Below are 20250 nucleotides of genomic sequence, written 5' to 3' on the forward strand. Positions count from 1 at the left end.
ATATTAACACTTCATTTTCATTCATTTTTTACCGCTTGTCCCTTTCGGGGTCACGGGGAGTGCCGGAGCTTATCTCAGCACATTTTATTTTGTTTTATTTTTTTCATTGTAAGCATTCAATAAGGTGGATCAATAAACCCCAAGTTTTAAGAAGGACATGTTTATCCATGTATCTATATCCAGATATTAATCCATCCATTTTTCTACCGCTTGTCCCGTTCGGGGTCGCTGGTGTGCTGGAGCCCATCTCAGCTGCATTCGGGCGGGATGGTGGCGTACACCCTGGACAAGTCGCCATCTCATGGCAGGGCCAACACAGATAGACAGACAACATTCACACTCATATAAAGTGTTAATAAAACTAGAATTAAAAAAAGAACATAATATAAATATGAATACAAACAAACAAAAAGGTGTTAAATAAACATTTGGTACACTCACTCAAATGAGTTACCATAGTGCTGACAAGACTCCTGCATTTGCAAAAAATAGGCAAACTTTATTGAGCCACAAGAGAAAGTGTTCAAATCATCACACTGAAGTGGTCCTCATACTTTGTCCTTTTCATACATTTTGGTCAAACAAATAAAAATGAATATTCTGTTTGTGTGGAAGCAATAGGAAGTTAAAGGCCTACTGAAATGAGATTTTCTTATTCAAACGGGGATAGCAGGTCCATTCTATGTGTCATACTTGATCATTTCGCGTTATTGCCATATTTTTGCTGAAAGGATTTAGTAGAGAACATCGACGATAACGTTTGCAACTTTTGGTCACTCTTAAAAAAGCCCTGCCTTTCCCGGAAGTAATGCAGGTGACGTCACAGATTGTCGGACACCTCACATCCACTCATTGATTACAATCATGGACGCCAGCAGCCGAGCGACTCTGACCGAGAAAGCGACAATTTCCCCATTAATTGGAGCGAGGATGAAAGATTTGTGTTTGAGGATATTGATAGCGACGGACTAGAAAAAAAAAAAAAAAGCGACTGCTCCAGGCGACGGCAGTGTGAGCGTTTCAGATGTAATTAGACACATGTACTAGGATAATTCTGGAAGATCCCTTATCTGCTTATTGTTTTAATAGTGTTTTAGTGAGATTTTAAAGATTGTAAAGACATACCTCGAGGTCTGATGGCTGCGTTGAACACACTGTGTCTCAGAGAGAAGCCGAGGAGTCAAGCTCACAGCTGCTGCAGAACGACGAATAATCCACAGGTGTCTTTGGTAAGATATATATCACAATTTCCCCATCCAAAAACATGTTGGTTGACGTAGAGAAAACATGTTCGCTTGACCGCTCTGTTTTCACAACAAACAAAGTAACGCCGGCTGTGTCTCGGTGCTAAAGACAGCTGGAATCCACCGCTTTCCACCAACAGCATTGTTCTTTATAGTCTCCATTATTAAATGAACAAATTGCAAAAGATTCAGCAACACAGATGTCCAGAATACTGTGTAATTACATGGTTAAAGCAGACAGATTTAGCTGTGTGTGTATGCGCAGCGCTAATATTTCCTCACAGTCCGTGACGTCACGCGTACACGTCATGATTCCACGACGTTTTCAACAAGAAACTCCCGGGAAATTTAAAATTGCAATTTGGTAAACTAAAAAGGCCGTATTGGCATGTGTTGCAATGTTAATATTTCATCATTGATATATAAACTATCAGACTAGTAGTAGTGGGTTTCAGTAGGCCTTTAAACATCTTAAGAAAAATGCTTTATTTGACTATTTAAGAAAAAAATCACTGTTGTAAAAAATATTTGTGATTTCTAGGGTAAATGTATCACTTTCATATCAATAAAAAAAAAAAAAACCCCGCATTGCACATGGTGATGAATCTGCTCCTTTGCCCTCGTTGTACAGCTAGCTGCGGTCCTGGTTATAGACCACGCCCACCTGCCTGCGCACTTCATCTTCCACTTCGGCCAGCAGAAGAGAGTCGGCATGAGACATCACTGGACTCTCTTTTAAACCTGCAGGGAGTCAGCGTGTTTACTTGTGCACAGTTGACAAGCCATTTAACATCTAAATGTCCTCCAGTAAGCACACAAGACTGGGCTTCTATTTTAGTGTAGTCATTTACCAAGGTTAAACATGGTAAGCTGTAAACTATTATAATATGGCAGCTACATAACAAGCTAGATGTACACACTAATTGTCCGTAGTGCCCCAAAACACAACATTGGCAATACAAACAAGTATCAAATAACATATACAGTGGGGCAAAAAAGTATTTAGTCAGCCACCGATTGTGCAAGTTCTCCCACTTAAAATGATGACAGAGGTCTGTAATTTTCATCATAGGTACACTTCAACTGTGAGAGACAGAATGTGGGAAAAAAAATCCAGGAATTCACATTGCAGGAATTTTAAAGAATTTATTTGTAAATTATGGTGGAAAATAAGTATTTGGTCAACCATTCAAAGCTCTCACTGATGGAAGGAGGTTTTGGCTCAAAATCTCACAATACAAGGCCCCATTCATTCTTTCCTTAACACGGATCAATGGTCCTGTCCCCTTAGCAGAAAAACAGCCCCAAAGCATGATGTTTCCACCCCATGCTTCACAGTAGGTAAGGTGTTCTTGGGATGCAACTCAGTATTCTTCTTCCTCCAAACACGACGAGTTGAGTTTATACCAAAATGGATACATGGATGATACAGCAGAGGATTGGGAGAATGTCATGTGGTCAGATGAAACCAAAATAGAACTTTTTGGTATAAACTCAACTCGTCGTGTTTGGAGGAAGAAGAATACTGAGTTGCATCCCAAGAACATTTGTGGTCCTCTCCAAGGTTCTCACAGTCATCATTGTCACCGACGTCCCACTGGGTGTGAGTTTTCCTTGCCCTTATGTGGGTTCTTCCGAGGATGTCGTAGTCGTAGTGGTTTGTGCAGTCCTTTGAGACATTTGTGATTTAGGGCTATATAAATAAACATTGATTGATTGATTGAACACCATACCTACTGTGAAGCATGGGGGTGGAAACATCATGCTTTGGGGCTGTTTTTCTGCTAAGGGGACAGGACGATTGATCCGTGTTAAGGAAAGAATGAATGGGGCCATGTATCGTAAGATTTTGAGCCAAAACCTCCTTCCATCAGTGAGAGCTTTGAATGGTTGACCAAATACTTATTTTCCACCATAATTTACAAATAAATTCTTTAAAATTCCTACAATGTGAATTCCTGGATTTTTTTTCACATTCTATCTCTCACAGTATGACATATGACATATGACAATTACAGACCTCTCTCATCATTTTAAGTGGGAGAACTATGCATATATGAATCTGTCTACAAGAGTTCCCCAAGGGGACAATAATACAATACAAGTCTAAGCTTTTTAGGGTACCTTGGAGCAAACACTGTCGGACTTCCTCTGCTTCGTAGCGCATTCCTGTGCCGTTGATGAAGTTGAGGGGCATGCATGGTTCAGGAAGAGTGTAGAGGATCTCCTTCCCGTTTACCTCCATAGTTGTGGGGCTCCACATGTGGACGGGAATCTATGCAACAACAAATACAATTGAATTAATTATACACAATTATACTGGGGATAGGTTGATTGGCAACACTAAAATTGCCCCTAGTGTGTAAATGTGATTGTGAATGTTGTCCCTGTGATGGGGTCGCGACTTGTCCAGGGTGTACCCCGCCTTCCGCCAAGTTGTAGCTGGGATGGGCTCCAGCGCGCCCTGCGACCCCAAAGGGAATACGCGGTAGGAAATGGATGAATACTTGGATTTATATATTTAATGTGTATCTTTTTGAATTTGCTTTGTTGTTTACTCAGAATCTTATTCACATTTTGCAATAACCTGTAGTTTATTTAGTACTGATGCTTTAAAACTACCAGGTTGAAAGGAATTTATTTTTTTTATGCCATGTAGGGGTGGGAATCGTACAACAACTCACAATTTGCTTTCGATTTTGGGGTGACAATTTCAATATATTATTTGGTATAGAACCCAAAACAAAAACTTGGTTACAGGTTACTGAAGCTCCTCTTGGCTGCTGACGTATGACATATGCCGCAAATAAAAGTGTGTAGTTGACCTCAAAAAAGTTTTTACAAATAGATTTTCTTAAATTGTATATTTTTTTTAATCAGTTTTTGAAAAATATGTGTTCAATTTAGAGTCAGAATAAATAAGAATCATGATTTGGATGTGAATACATTTTTTTAGCAGCCCTACTTACTATGCATATTTCTAGCATACGTATATACTATATGACTGTCAGGGTTAGTTTGTGACGAACCCCATGATGCAGAGAAGGAGGCAGGCATGGAGCGAGAAAACATGATTTAATTTGAAACACTAAGACAAAAAAACGCTGCTGCTGTTACCGCAACGCTGCATTGACACGATATGATACGACACGGTAGGTGGCAACGACAAGAGAGACATCGACATGACAATATTTCCAGCCCTGACTGGAGGAACACAGCAGGTAAAATAAGGCTGGACTGATTGACACCAGGTGTGGCCAGGTGCCAATCAGCCACAGCTGAGGGGAAAACAGTGCACAGGGAAAAAAAACAGGAAACAGACAAATTAAGAGCGCTGACAGGAACTAAAAACAGGAAATACTAAACACACAGAGGAAAAACTAAAACACAGTCAGTGGCAAGCCTGACAATGACATCTGTGTATTCATCATCCCATTATATTTCTGCTTGCTAAGTATTACATGATTATTAAAGTATACCATAAGATAGAACTGTGAAGGTTATTTTTTCCCGCACACACTTTGACACTAGGATGCAACGTGTTTACGAGTGGCATCTCCCACAATCTCATCAAGATCAGAATCATGCAAAGCGGAGTCAAAAGCAGATACATTTTTCTGTAGGTGCAAAACAATACAGGTGAAACTCCAAAAATGTGAATATCGTGCAAAAGTTTGTTTATTCCAGATTTACAAGGTGAAACTAACATGTTACATAGGGTCATTACATGCAACTCCAGATATTTCAAGCTTTATTTTGATATAATTTTGATAATTGTGGCTTACACCTAATGAAAACCTCAAATTGAAAATGTCAGAAAATTTGGTCTTTTTTGTAAAAACTGTAAACAAGTGATTCTGAAAGTGGGCTCCATCTAGTGCAGAGGTTTTCAAACTCATTTCACTAAGGGAAAGTCAAAGTATGGGGGCCATTTTGATATTTTGTAAAAAAAGACCAAGTGAAGTGAATTATATTTATATAGAGCTTTTCTCTAGAGCCTCAAAGCACTTTACATAGTGAAAATCATGATCTACATCTTTAGGCTAAATTTTAAACCAGTGCTGGAAGCAGGTGGGCAAAGTATCTTGCCCAAGGACACAACGGCATTGACCAGGATGGCGGAAAGCGGGGATTGAATCTGAAACACTCAAGTTGCCCGCACGACTGCTCTACCAACCGAGCCAGGCCGCCGCTTTAGTATGTTATGTCAGCTTTGTGTTATAGGTGACAAAGTGTCCTATTATTAGTGTTTTTACGAGTGTCCAAAGGGTGGCCAGAGGACCATTTTCAGACAGCAGCTTAAAGGGCTACTGAAACCCACTACTACCCACCACGCAGTCTGATAGTTTATATATAAATGATGAAAAATAAACGTTGCAACACATGCCAATACGGCCTTTTTAGTTTACTAAATTGGAATTTTTAATTTCGCGCGAAGAGTCCTGTTAAAAACGTCAGTATGATGACGCGTGCGCGTTACGTCTCGTATTGTAGCGGACATTTTTTTCCAGCCTGATCCCAGCTATAAGTAGTCTGCTTTAATCACATAATTACACAGTATTCTGGAAATCTGTGTTGCTGAATATTTTGCAATTTGTTCAATTAATAACGGAGACGTCAAATAAGAAAGACGTAGGTGGGAAGCGGTGTATTGCGGCTGCCTTTAGCAACACAAACACAGCCGGTGTTTCCTTGTTTACATTCCCGAAGGTGAAGCTTTACTATGGAACAGAGCGGTCAAGCGAACATGGTTCCCGACCACACGTCAACCGGCAGGTTTCGGTGAGAAAATTGTGGTAATAAGTCGGCTCAGAAATTTGTGGTAATAAGTTGGCTCAGCCGGTGTTTCCTTGTTTACATTCCCGAAGGTGAAGCTTTACTATGGAACAGAGCGGTCAAGCGAACATGGTTCCCGACCACACGTCAACCGGCAGGTTTCGGTGAGAAAATTGTGGTAATAAGTCGGCTCTTACCGTAGACATGAGCGGAGCTTGCGCCGTTCCTCGTGCACCTGTCAAAGAGGCAGCTGCCTGGCTTTCCTCAGAGACACTGGCGGTCACCACACCAGTGGCCACACTCCTCCAACTTTCAGGTACGACAGTATAATCTCACTACAACACTAGTAACACAATAAGCAGATAAGGGATTTTCCAGAATTATCCCAGTAAATGTGTCTAATAACATCTGAATCGCTCCCACTGCCCTGTCTTTTTTAAAATTTTTTTATTTTCTAGTCCTTCACTCTAACTTTCCTCATCCACGAATCTTTCATCCTTGCTTAAATTACTGAGGAAATCGTCGCTTTCTCGGTCCGAATCCCTCTCGCAGCTGGTGGCCATGATTGTAAACAATGTGAGGAGTTTCACAACCAGTGATTTCACGCGCACATCGTCTGCTACTTCCGGTACAGGCAAGGCTTTTTTATTAGCGACCAAAAGTTGCAAACTTTATCGTCGATGTTCTCCACTAAATCCTTTCATCAAAAATATGGCAATATCGCGAAATGATCAAGTATGACACATAGAATGGACCTGCTATCCCCGTTTGATTAAAAAAATCTCATTTCAGTAGGCCTTTAAGGGTTGCTGGCCCGCGACATATCAGAAAAAAACAAAAATTAAAATGTAAGAAAAAGTGCAACAGAATGTTGCACTTAAGAAAAAGCTGATATTTTTATATTGATTGAGAAGTTTATTTACATCTTAAAAGAATTTAATCCATGTAATGCTTTAAAAAGACAAATGGATGGTACGAAAAGCCAAAAAGCTTGTTTCCATTGAAATTATAATAATACAATGTGTAGTTTATAACACAAACATGGCACTAAATTGTAATATATAATGTCTGTTTGCAGCATTTTTTTTATATATCAAAATATCTCATGCATACTTACACTCTTCAAATTTTATATCAAATTTTCAGCTTTTCCCCCCATTACATTATGTCTTTTTCATACATTTTTACCGTTTTTTTTCAACAACATGTTGCGGGTCAACAAAACTTCATCTGTTCAAACTGTGTGTTATGTTACAGTGGCCAAAATATTAAGTATACTTGTTTAATAAAATTCAGCCTTTTTTAATGTTGGTCATTATAGTTATACTTGGAGAGCCAAGTGTTTTCTGAGGTGAAACTTGGTGAAAAACCTTTGAGAACCACTGCTGTAAGATGCAATCATCAGAATTATAACAAATAAAGGCTTGACAGATTTCACTTTGCATGTAATGAGTTTACTACACATAGTTTTCCATTTGAAGTTGAATTCCTGACACGAATAGACATTTTGCACAAAATTCTAAATGTTTGAGTTTCAACTGTATAAAAATGCTGATATTAATGACATCGGATGATATTAATTTAAAAAATAAAAAATAGAAATCGCCGAATCGCCCAGCCCGAGTTCCCGTAATACGCTACTTTCCTGTTAGTGGAGCCAGCAGGATGTCGGTGCATGCATGTTTAAAGGCCTACTGCAGTGGTTCTCAAACTTTTTTTGTCATCCCCCACTTTGGACAAGGGGGAGTTTTCAAGCCCCATCTGCCCCCATCGCCTCAACAAATCGCTAATGCCAAGTTTTAACATTTTCAAATTTATTGAACATCAAGTAACATCAAGTTGTATACATTCAAACTCAATAACATAAAATAAAATCAAGTTCAATAATAAATAAAATAACTGTGCAGCTGTGGTATAACTTGCATCAAGTTCAATAATAAAAAAAATAACTTGCATCAAGTTTAATAATAAATAAAACAAGTGTTATAACTTGCATCAAGTTCAATAATAAATCAAATAAAAGTGTTATAACTTGCATCAAGTTCAATAATAAATCAAATAACTTGCATCAAGTTCAATAATAAATAAATTCAAAGTGCCACTTTTTCGTGTTTTGATAAAATTTACCACGCTCACAACATCTGTTAAAACATCATTGAGTTTAGGGCTGAGCTGCCTTGACGAGAGCGCTTCCCGGTGAATGACGCAGTGTGTCCAATGCGCATTTGGCGCAACCCTCTTTATGGGGAGCCTGCTGCCCGTTTCTTGACCCTGCCATGGTCTGTGCGCCATCGGAGCAAAAGCCCACACAGTTTTCCCATTTAAGGTCGTGTTCTTTGAGGAAACTGTCCATTATCTTGAGCAGCTCATCAGCAGTGGCTCAATTTTTTATGTATTTGCAAAACAGTAAATCCTCGCACAGTGACTTGCCATTCACAAAGCGGATGTATGCGATGAACAGGCAGTCTTTATTGCTGTCAGTAGCTTCGTCCACTTGTAAAGCAAAACAACTATTTTAATTTGTCTACAACAGGGGTTGGCAACCTTTATCACTCAAAGAGCCATTTTGACCCGTTTCACAAATTAAAGAAAACAATGGGAGCCACAAAACTCTTTTGAAATTTAAAATGAAATAACACTGTCTAATCCCCCTCTGATCCCCACAATTTCCCCCTCTGTCTTCCTTTTTTTCTTTTTCTATCCCTTGCTGCTCCAGCCCGGCTGCACAAAATGATAATATAAATACATTTAATAAAGTCAAATTTAAATAAGGCAACAAGAGAAGTATCCTACACTTCTCTTCTGTAAAGTAAATTTGAACAGCCGATATGGGCATCTACATCTACTATATGATTTGCCTGAGAAGCTGGATAGGACAAAAAAATCTAAATATAAAATAAAATAAAATTAAAAAATGAAATAACTGCATATAAAATTTTCTTTTTGCTTTGTGCTATGTATAAAACTATGATGGGTTACGTTTATGAAATCAATGAACGACTGCAGAAAAAATGAAATAAAATTTCTGCATGCAACAAAACGTTTTTAACTCCGAAAAAGACGTCGGGTTGAGGGTTAAGTAAAATACTTAATGTCTATTTAAGTCCTCCTTGTAATAATGAAAAAACAAAACGCCAAACTTAAATTATTCACTGGCAGAGAACCAAAAATGCCTTCCTCTCTCTCTGTGCTGTCATCCTTTCACTGGCGCCGTGAAGTCAGCTGCAGCTGCCAACCTAAATAATAAAATGTATATTTCGCTGAACAATTAAAAAATGTGAACATACGCAAAATTATAGAAAATTAAAATATTTATCAAACGTGGTCAATGTGATTTCTGCTCCTGAACCGCAGAGCACAGAGTCTCCACATCGGGGCTGCATGACGTCACCTTTATCTTCACACAGGATTGTAAACTCTCATCTGTGAGGCGTGTGCCATGTTTGTTTTTAATTAAGTTCATGTTGGAGAACACCTGCTCACATGCATACTGTATGTGGATCCAAAGATGGACAGGACTCCAAGTGCATACTTTTTCATGTTCACATAAAAGTCGGGGATAGCGTTCTAAGTTTCGAACACAAGTGTTTGTCTGGTTTTGGGAGGTTTTCAATATCACACTATTTGTGATTCTAAGCAAGAACAGCCTTCTGGCGTGAAACATCTTCAAGGTGCGCTGTCAGGCGCTTTAACTTGGACACCCACATGTCACCGTCCTGCAGCAGCTGGCGGCGGCTGCTGCTGCTGCTGCTGCTGCTGCTGCTGCTGCTGCTGCTGCTGCTGCTGGATGGTGACGCGCGCGGCCGTGGGCGTGTCCCGAGGTTTGACTAGCAGGATGACAAGCTGAGCTGGCCGTGACAAGCTGAGCCGCATCAGAGTGATCAAAAAGCTGCATGCGGCTCCGGAGCCGCCAGTTGCGGACCCCTGATCTACGAGTTGTTCCTCAAGAACACTTGCAATGTCGCATATACGTCTCTCAACTGTCGTTTGACAGTGGGACAACTTTTAATTTTGCTGCGCTTGTGTCGTCAAGCATGACTGACACCATGTCTATTGCAGCGGGGAGAATCAGCTGCTCAGCAAATGTGTGTGCTTTTTTGCATTGAGCAATTCTGCATGCAACTCTATATGAAGCCAATTTATCCATTTTGTGTAATTGTGGTCCACACATTAGCCTGCTACCCATCCGCGCGAAAGTTTGTTCCGCTTAGCCCCGCCCCCATTAGTTACTGTTGCGTCTGTCAAACTTTCGCTTCCACCTAGAAATTTAAAGCCTACAGGAAAAATAAGTAATTTACATTAATTTATATATCGGATTTCACAGACAGAATCACAAAGTGATTTACAGTTTGTATAGAAAATGGGGTTGTAAAAAAATAAAAAATCTAAGAATTAAAAAAATAATAATAAAAAATAAAAAAAAAGTGAAATTTCCTCCCGTTCCTCGCGCCCCACCTGTCGTGTCTCTATTCCCCACCAGTGGGGCGCGCCCCACACTTTGAGAAACGCTGGCCTACTGAAACCCACTACTACCGACCACGCAGTCTGATAGTTTATATATCGATGATGAAATCTTAACATTGCAACACATGCCAATACGGCCAGTTTAGTTTACTAAATTACAATTTTAAATTTCCTGCAGAGTTTCTTGTTGAAAACATTGCGGAATGATGACGCGTGCGCGTGACGTCCCGGGTTGCAGGGGACATATTAGCGCAGCACCATTTGTGGCTAAAAGTCGTCTCTTTTCATCGCACAATTAAACAGTATTCTGGACATCTATGTTGCTGAATCTTTTGCAATTTGTTCAATTAATAATGGAGAAGTCAAAGTAGAAAGATGGAGGTGGGAAGCTTTAGCCTTTAGCCACACAAACACGGTGTTTCCCTGTTCAAAATTCCCGGAGGTGAAGCTTTACTATGGATCAGAGCGGTCAAGCGAACATGGATCCCAACCACATGTCAACAGGCAGGTTTCGGTGAGAATATTGTGTTAAAAAGTCGCCTCTTACCGGAAATGAGCTGAGCTTGCGCCGTCCATGCAGCTGCCGTCGACTTCCCACAGAGACTGGCCTCAAGACACCCGTGGACACACGCGTCCGACTATCAGGTGCTATTTAACTCACTAAAACACTAGCAACACAATAGAAAGAGAAGGTATTTCCCAGAATTATCCTAGTAAATGTGTCTAAAAACATCTGAATCCATCCCAATGCAATCGCATTTTTTTTTTTTTACTTTATTTTTTGTTTTATTTTATTTTTTCTAGTCCTTCACTATTAATATCATCCACGAATCTTTCATCCTCGCTCAAATTAATGGGGAAATTGTCGTTTTCTCGGTCCAAATAGCAATTGCCGCTGGAGCCTCCCATTAAAAACATTGTGAGGACGTGAGGAGCCCTCACACCGGTGACGTCATCGTCTGCGACTTCCGGTAAAGGCAAGGCTTTTTTATTAGCGACCAAAAGTTGCAAACTTTATCGTCGATGTTCTCTACTAATTTTTTTCAGCAAAAATATGGCAATATCGCGAACTGATCAAGTATGACACATAGAATGGACCTGCTATCCCCGTTTGAATAAGAAAATCTAATTTCAGTAGGCCTATAAACTTGAGTGACAGCCTACCCTGATGTTGCCTTTGGTGCCCACGATACTGGCGTCATTGTGGAGCAGCATCCTCGAGGAGCACGTGAACACCGCCAACCTGCCGTTGGAGAACTTCAGAGTGACCGCCACAGTTTCATCCACCCCTAAAAACACAAACACTGAATACACTGTCAAATATTTCACAACTACAACCAAGTTTTCAGTACCAGTCTCAGCACAGACGCCCATGGCCTGAACACTCTGGGGTCTCTCTCCGCCGTACACCATGAGGGTGAACTGCAGGCAGTAGATGCCGATGTCTAGCATCGCACCTCCGCCAAGCTCCTTATGCATGGATCTCGGTAAATGCATCACCGGAGCGCCAAACTCGGACCTCACCATCTTCACCTCGCCCAGCTCACCTTCCGCTAGCAGCCGGCGGATCTCCGCTGAGGCCGGGAAGAATCTGGTCCACACGGCCTAGAACATTATATGTGTAATACATGTCAACATAGCATTAAGTACTGGGTCAAGAGGTACAAAGACGCTACATCAGCGTAGCTATATTTGAAGTACAGTGTACGTTGTAATTAAAGGCACAATTTATCATTTAACAGCAAAATCAGGTCAGCATATTACAAACCCCTTTTCCATATGAGTTGGGAAATTGTGTTAGATGTAAATATAAACGGAATACAATGATTTGCAAATCATTTTCAACCCATATTCAGTTGAATATGCTACAAAGACAACACATTTGGTGTTCAAACTGATAAACATGTTTTTTTTTTGCAAATAATCATTAACTTTAGAATTTGATGCCAGCAACACGTGACAAAGAAGTTGGGAAAGGTGGTAATAAATACTGATGAAGTTGAGGAATGCTCATCAAACACTTATTTGGAACATCCCACAGGTGTGCAGGCTAATTGGGAACAGGTGGGTGCCATGATTGGGTATAAAAACAGCTTCCCAAAAAATGCTCAGCATTTCACAAGAAAGGATGGGCCGAGGTACACCCCTTTGTCCACAACTCCGTGAGCAAATAGTCAAACAGTTTAAGAACAACGTTTTTCAAAGTGCAACTGCAAGAAATTTAGGGATTTCAACATCTACGATCCATAATATCATCAAAAGGTTCAGAGAATCTGGAGAAATCACTCCACGTAAGTAGCATAGCCGGAAACCAACATTGAATGACCGTGACCTTCGATCCCTCAGACAGCACTGTATCAAAAACCGACATCGATCTCTAAAGGATATCACCACATGGGCTCAGGAACACTTCAGAAAACCAATGTCACTAAATACAGTTGGTCGCTATATCTGTCAGTGCAAGTTAAAGCTCCACTATGCAAAGGGAAAACCATTTATCAACAACATCCAGAAACGCCGCCGGCTTCTCTGGGCCCGAGATCATCTAAGATGGACTCTCGCAAAGTGGAAAAGTTTTCTGTGGTCTGACGAGTCCACATTTCAAATTGTTTTTGGAAACTGTGTCCTCCTGAACAAAGAGGAAAAGAACCATCCAGATTGTTATAGGCGCAAAGTTGAAAAGCCAGCATCTGTGATGGTATAGGGGTGCATTAGTGCCCAAGGCATGGGTAACTTATAAATCTGTGAAGGCACCATTAATGCTGAAAGGTACATACAAGTTTTGGAGCAACATATGTTGCCATCCAAGCAACGTTATCATGGACGCCCCTGCTTATTTCAACAAGACAATGCCAGGCCACGTGTTACAACAGCTTGGATTCATATTAAAAGAGTGCCGGTACTAGACTGGCCTACCTGTAGTCCAGACCTGTCTCCCATTGAAAACGTGTGGCACATTGTGAAGCCTAAAATACGACAACTGGGACCCCTTTCTTGTGAAAGACTGAGCATTTTTTGGGAAGCTGTTTTTATAAATATATAAAAATATACATTAAACACAAAAAGTCAACACACATCGTCATATGACTTGGCCGGGAGGATTTTCTGAAGTGTTCCTGAGCCCACGTGGTGATATCCTTTACACACCGATGTCGCTTTTTGATGCAGTACCGCCTGACGGATCCAAGGTCACGGGCATTCATTGTTGGTTTTTGGCCTAGCGGTGATTTCTCCGGATCCTCTGATTCTCTTATGGTGAAATCCCTAAATTTCTTGCACTAGCACGTTGAGAAATGTTGTTCTTAAACTGTTCGACAATTTGCTCACGCATGTGTTCACAAAGTGGTGACCCTCGCCCCACCCTTGTTTGTGAATGACTGAGCATTTCATGGAAGCTGTTTTTATACCCAATCAAGGCACCCACCTGTTCCCAATTAGACTCTTCACCTGTAGGATATTCCAAATAAGTGTTTGATGAGGATTCCTCAACTTTTTTGCCACTTGTGCCAGCTTTTTTGAAACATGTTGCAGGCGTCAAATTCCGAATGAGCTAATATTTGCAAAAAATAACGGTAACCAGTTCGAACGTTAAGTATTTGTCTTTGCAGTCTATTCAATTGAATATAGCAGTGGTTCTCAAATGGGGGTACGCGTACCCCTGGGGGTACTTGAAGGTATGCCAAGGGGTACGTGAGATTTTTTAAAAACTATTCTAAAAATAACAATTCAAAAATCCTTTATAAATATATTTATTGAATAATACTTCAACAAAATATGAATGTAAGTTCATAAACTGTGAAAAGAAATGGAACAATGCAATATTCAGTGTTGACAGCTAAATTCTTTGTGGACATGTTCCATAAATATTGATGTTAAAGATTAATTTTTTTTTTGTGAAAAATTTTTTAGAATTAAGTTCATGAATCCAGATGGATCTCTATTACAATCCCCAAAGAGGGCTCTTTAAGTTGATGATTACTTCTATGTGTAGAAATCTTTATTTATAATTGAATCACTTGTTTGTTTTACAACAAGTTTTTAGTTATTTTGATATCTTTTTTTCCCCAAATAGTTCAAGAAAGACCACTACAAATGAGCAATATTTTGCACTATTATACAATTCAATAAATCAGAAACTGATGACAGTGCTGTATTTTACTTTTCTATCTCTTTTTTTCAACCAAAAATGCTTTACTTTGATTAGGCGGTACTTAAATTAAAAAAATTGTTCATAGGGGGTACATCACTGAAAAATGGTTGAGAACCACTAGAATATGGGTTGAAAGGGATTTGCAAATCATTGTATTCTGTTTTTATGTTCGGTTTACACTACTTGCCAACTTCACTGGTTTTGGGTTTTGTACTTTAGAGCGTTGTTTGAGTCAATTTCTTTGTTGGGATTGAAAATTTCAACATTGTCTAGAGGTAGTTCGGCCAAGTCCGCTCTGTGCTCGCCAAGTGCCGAAGTGCAAAGAGCTGGCACTGACGTCACGCGCAAACTCCATACCAAAACATGGCACTGTGGGATTTTACATCAATCGTTGGTAAAAAAAAAAAAAAAAAGCGGGGTTTGGTCAGTGTCGAAAGAGTACTGGATCCGGTACCCATCCCTAAGCCGTGTATGATGTTACAATGTATTATTATTATTATTATTATTATTACTACGAGCAATATCATGGATTTTTGGGAATGTTCGATGAAAGAAGGTCAAGTGTAATCACCTCCATGAGGAAGACATTGTTTCTCTTTGCACAGGCCAGAATATCCTTCACCTCCTTGGCGTTCATAGCCAGGGGCTTCTCGCACAGAACGTTTTTCTTGGCGTCCATGAAGAGCAAACACGCTTTCAGATGGCAGGGATGGATCGTGCCAACATACACAACATCTACAAACACAAACAGCTTGCCAATGATCTTTATCCATAAAAACAAGCCAACTGTCCCCGTTATACCCGACAGATGCGATGCAAACACTGACCGATGTTTGGATCTCTGGCCAGCTCCTCGTAGTTGCCGTACACTTGAGGGATGCTGTGCTTTTTTGCAAACTGCTGCGCATCCTCCAGCTTGCGGGCAGCAACAGCAACAACCTGTTAAGACACAACCAGGGCTCCATTATTTTAGTAATCAAAGGATGAGTTTTTCGAATAATCCAATAAAACACAACTCATAGCCTTTATGCGTATTTTTGTGAAACTTTTTTAAAACTCAGTGTATCCATACAACACCATTATGTGCGTTATATTGCAGCGGCTTTATGGAAACTATGTCTGTGTATTTTTAGTTCCAGGCACTCCATTCGGCCCGGATTTTATTAATATTTATTAGTTACCCACATAATACAATTAATGGAAGCAACAGAATATAAATAGAAGCTATACATAATATTTTAATTTTATTCTGTTCTGTAATATTTTTTTTAATAGGGGCACTAATATCTAATTATGTGAGTAAAATTAAATACAATACCAAAAGGGACAAGCTGAAGAAAATGGATGGCTAGATGGATAAATTAACATTTAAAAAAAATACTTAAATTATTTTGACTTGTGCTGAACAAAAAAAAACATTTGATGAATATTTTAAAATTATTGTCCCTCCAAAAAGAGAAAAACAAGTCTAGAAAAGCAAACAAAAAACAACACATATGGTTTCCAGTTGGTTCTACTACAAGTCGTATTTAAAAAAAATAGAAATTACATATATATATATATATATATATACACATTTAGAAATTGATTATATATATTTATTTCCCTGCGATGAGGTGGCGACTTGTCCAGGGTGTACGCCGCCTTCCGCCTGATTGTAGCTGAGATAGGCACCAGCGCCCCCCGTGACCCCAAAGGGAATAAGCGGTAGGAACTGGATGGATGGATATTTATTTTCGGAAATATTATTTAATTTTCAATAGACATCATATTGTCTCAAAAACATGACACATAGATTGTGGAAAGTTGATCATGCTATAGACTTATTTGGTGAAAAAAAAAAAAAAAAAATTAAATGTTGCAAATTTTTTAAAGAATATCTTTTGTTTGTCATTTAAATAGCTTCATAAATATTCATCATATTTTCAAAGAAAACACATGACATACAAATGGTGTCCAGTTGGTTCTACGGCAAGTCTCATTTTGAAGCAAAATATTTATTTTTGCAAATTTGTACATGTTTTTTTTTAGAAATATGCATTTATTTTTGCAAATTTGTACATGTTTTTTTTTAGAAATATGTATTTGTGCAAATTTGTACATGTTTTTTTTTTTTTTAATATGTATCATTTTCAATAACTTTATATATTATAACACATGACACATTCTGTTTGTTCCACTACATATCTTAATTTAGGAACAAATATTTTTCAGATTCTTCAGTTGAGTTTTTAAACTTTAATAGTTTCATTATTATACATCATGATGTCTCAAAACACATGACCCATAGATGATGTCCTGTTGTTTTTTTATGCAAGTCCGAAGTTACAAGTCTTATTTTTTTTTGCAAATCTTAAGTTACTTGAATGTTAGAGATTTTTTGGGGAATATTTTTGGTTTATAATTTTTAATAGTTATATGAACGTCTTGAAAAAAACAAAAAACACCACATAAAACACATCCAAGTCTGATTTCGCAGTTAAAAGTATTTTGCAGATTCTTCACAAATATTTTAATCTTTTACATTATATTGTCTAAAAAACACACAAAAATCCATACATGACATATAATATGATGTTCAGGTGGTTTATTTTAGGGAACAAATCTGGTTTGCAGATTTTTCAGAAATATTTTTATTTTTAAAGTCTTTTTTCGGGATAAAAAATATTTAGCATTTTTGTTTTAAAATATATTTTTAATTTTCAGTAGCTTTATAAATCGTATTGTCCCAAAACGACAGAGACAAAAACATAGATGACTTATAGATGGTGTCAATTTGGTTCTGCAACAAAAATGATTTTTGGAAAAAAAATATTCTGCAAATTTTTCAGAAACAGTATTAATTGTAAATAGCTCTATGAAAATAAATTACAATGTCTAAAAAGCATGACAGTTGAACATACGCATTATAATTTTGAAAAACAAAATGTTGCTGATTTTTTTTTTTTAATATATTCAGTTTTTGATTTTCAATACCTTTATGAGTATATGTTATATTGTTTAAAGAATACATGGGTGTATATATTTGGTGTCCATTTGGTTCACTACAATTCTTATTTGGGGTAAACAAATGTATAGTAGATTATACTCAAATATTTGAAATGATCAATAGCTTAAAGGCCTACTGAAACCCACTACTACCAACCACACAGTCTGATAGTTTATATATCAATGATGAAATATTAACATTGCAACACATGCCAATACGGCCTTTTTAGTTTACTAAATTGCAATTTTAAATTTCCCACGGAGTTTCTTGTTGAAAACGTCGCAGAATGATGACGCGTGCACGTGACGTCACGGAATGTAAGGACATATTAGCGCAGCACGATTTGCGGCTAAAAGTCGTCTCTTTTCATCACGCAATTAAACAGTATTCTGTACATCTGTGTTGCTGAATCTTTTGCAATTTGTTCAATTAATAATGGAGAAGTCAAAGTAGAAAGATGGAGATGGTAAGCTTTAGCCTTTAGCCACACAAACACACGGTGATTCCTTGTTTAAAATTCCCGGCGGTGAAGCTTTACTATGGATCAGAGCAGTCAAGCTAACATGGTTCCCGACCACTTGTCAACCGGCAGGTTATGGTGAGAATATTGTGTTAAAAAGTCGCCTCTTACCGGAAATGAGCTGAGCTTGCGCAGTCCATGCAGCTGCCGTCGACTTCCCTCAGAGACTGGCCTCAAGACACCCGTGGACACACCCCTCCAACTACAGGTACTATTTAATCTCCCTAAAACACTAGCAACACAATAGAAGGATGAGGGATTTCCCAGAATGATCCTAGTAAATGTGTCTAAAAACATCTGAATCCATCCCAATGCAATCACATTTTTTTTTTCTAGTCCTTTGCTATCAATTGGGGACGGCGTGGCGCAGTGGGGAGAGTGGCCGTGCGCAACCCGAGCGTCCCTGGTTCAATTCCCACCTAGTACCAACCTCGTCACGTCCGTTGTGTCCTGAGCAAGACACTTCACCCTTGCTCCTGATGGGTGCTGGTTGGCGCCTTGCATGGCAGCTCCCTCCATCAGTGTGTGAATGTGTGTGTGAATGGGTAAATGTGGAAGTAGTGTCAAAGCGCTTTGAGTACCTTGAAGGTAGAAAAGCGCTATACAAGTACAACCCATTTATCATTTATCAATATCATCATCCTCACTCAAATTAATGGGGAAATTGTCGTTTTCTCGGTCCGAATAGCTCTTGCTGCAGGAGGCTTCCATTATAAACGATGTGAGGATGTGCGTAGCCCTCCCCCTTGTGACGTCATCGTCTGCGACTTCCGGTAGAGGCAAGGCATTTTTTATCAGCACCAAAAGTTGCGAACTTTATCGTGGATGTTCTCTACTAAATCCTTTCAGCAAAAATATGCCAATATCGCAAAATGATGAAGTATGACACATAGAATGGTCCTGCTATCCCTGTTTGAATAAGAAAATCTCATTTCAGTAGGCCTTTAATGAATATACATTATATCGTCTAAAATACATCTGGTGTCTAGTTGAACATATACACGTTTTTTTTTGGTTTGATTTTGTAAATAGTTTTTGCACATTCTTGGGGAATTGTTTTAGTTTCTCAAAAGCTTTATAAACATACATGATATTGTTTGAAAAAATAATACAAAAGGTATTTTGAGTAAAAAAAATATTTGCAGTTTTCCAGCATTTGTACCAGCTGATTTTAATTACTGCTCGCCTTTTTTTTTTTTTGCCATTTTGTAACTAGACATGTAAATGTGAAAGCAGAATCAATATTTGTTTTATTAATTACACAAATAGTACATGAAAACATGAATAAATAAACACGACACGTTGGAATTTGAACCCCAGTCGGGCAACAACTTGACATATGTAACAGTTTGATTGATTGATACTGTTATTTGTAGATTGCACAGTACAGTACATATTCCGTACAATTGACCACTAAATGGTAACACCCGAATAAGTTTTTCGACTTGTTTAAGTCGGGGTCCACGTTAATCAATTCATGGTAAATCGGGGTCGGGATTACGCAACATCGGAGTTACATTGAATTCAACTTTAATAATCGATTTGCATTCATCCATCCATTTCCTACCGCTTATTGTATTGTGATAATAATCGTGTAAAATAAAGAAAGTGGTTGGCTTTGAGTGACGAGCATGCGTTGATATTTTTAGCTTGAGGTCACCGAGTTGAAATTCGAGTCGACCTACTTTGAGTTTCCCACTTCACTACGAGCTCTTCGTGTGTGAGCACTTTGTGCCGCAAATACCTGGTGATCTTCGGGAGGAAGAGTTTTTAAGGCCACGGTAAAATCGTGACAAATCTTGCCAGCGCTGCAAATTCCCCACCTGGTTGCCATGTTTGTGAAACCTCTAGCAGTAGCACCTTGGAGCCGCTAGATGGCGACACAGTACCATTTCTCCATACATTGCCATTGGCAATTATTATTATTAAAGCAGGAGTATATATATGTGAGTGTGAATGTTGTCTGTCTATCTGTGTTTGCCCTGCGATGAGGTGGCGACTTGTCCAGGGTGTACCCTGCCTTCCGCCCGATTGTAGCCAAGATAGGCGCCAGCGACCCCCGCGACCCCAAAAGGGAATAAGCGGTAGAAATGGATGGATGGATATA

The 20250-nt window shown here is 39.0% G+C and overlaps 1 protein-coding gene across 3 annotated transcripts; it reads right to left on the reverse strand.

The window, feature by feature from the left end:
- Nucleotides 1-478: 478 nt before the first annotated feature.
- dhdh.2 (dihydrodiol dehydrogenase, tandem duplicate 2) lies at nucleotides 479-20037 on the reverse strand. 3 transcript variants are annotated; one of them, XM_061877598.1, is made up of 7 exons: nucleotides 19888-20037; nucleotides 15462-15573; nucleotides 15206-15369; nucleotides 11837-12089; nucleotides 11649-11773; nucleotides 3369-3519; nucleotides 479-1985 (listed from the first exon to the last, which is right to left on the reverse strand). In XM_061877598.1, exons 1-7 carry the CDS (start codon nucleotides 19975-19977, stop codon nucleotides 1876-1878), a joined length of 1005 nt encoding a protein of 334 aa, XP_061733582.1. In that variant the 5' UTR covers nucleotides 19978-20037; the 3' UTR covers nucleotides 479-1875. The 3 variants fall into 3 exon arrangements, with proteins under 3 accessions (XP_061733582.1, XP_061733572.1, XP_061733590.1); XM_061877588.1 differs by lacking the exon at nucleotides 19888-20037 and adding an exon at nucleotides 18255-18739; XM_061877606.1 differs by lacking the exons at nucleotides 479-1985; nucleotides 3369-3519; nucleotides 19888-20037 and adding exons at nucleotides 7924-9256; nucleotides 18255-19806.
- Between the last annotated feature and the right edge of the window lie 213 nt (nucleotides 20038-20250).

This window comes from Nerophis ophidion, linkage group LG02, assembly GCF_033978795.1.
Source record: "Nerophis ophidion isolate RoL-2023_Sa linkage group LG02, RoL_Noph_v1.0, whole genome shotgun sequence".
Classification (NCBI taxonomy): domain Eukaryota; kingdom Metazoa; phylum Chordata; class Actinopteri; order Syngnathiformes; family Syngnathidae; genus Nerophis; species Nerophis ophidion.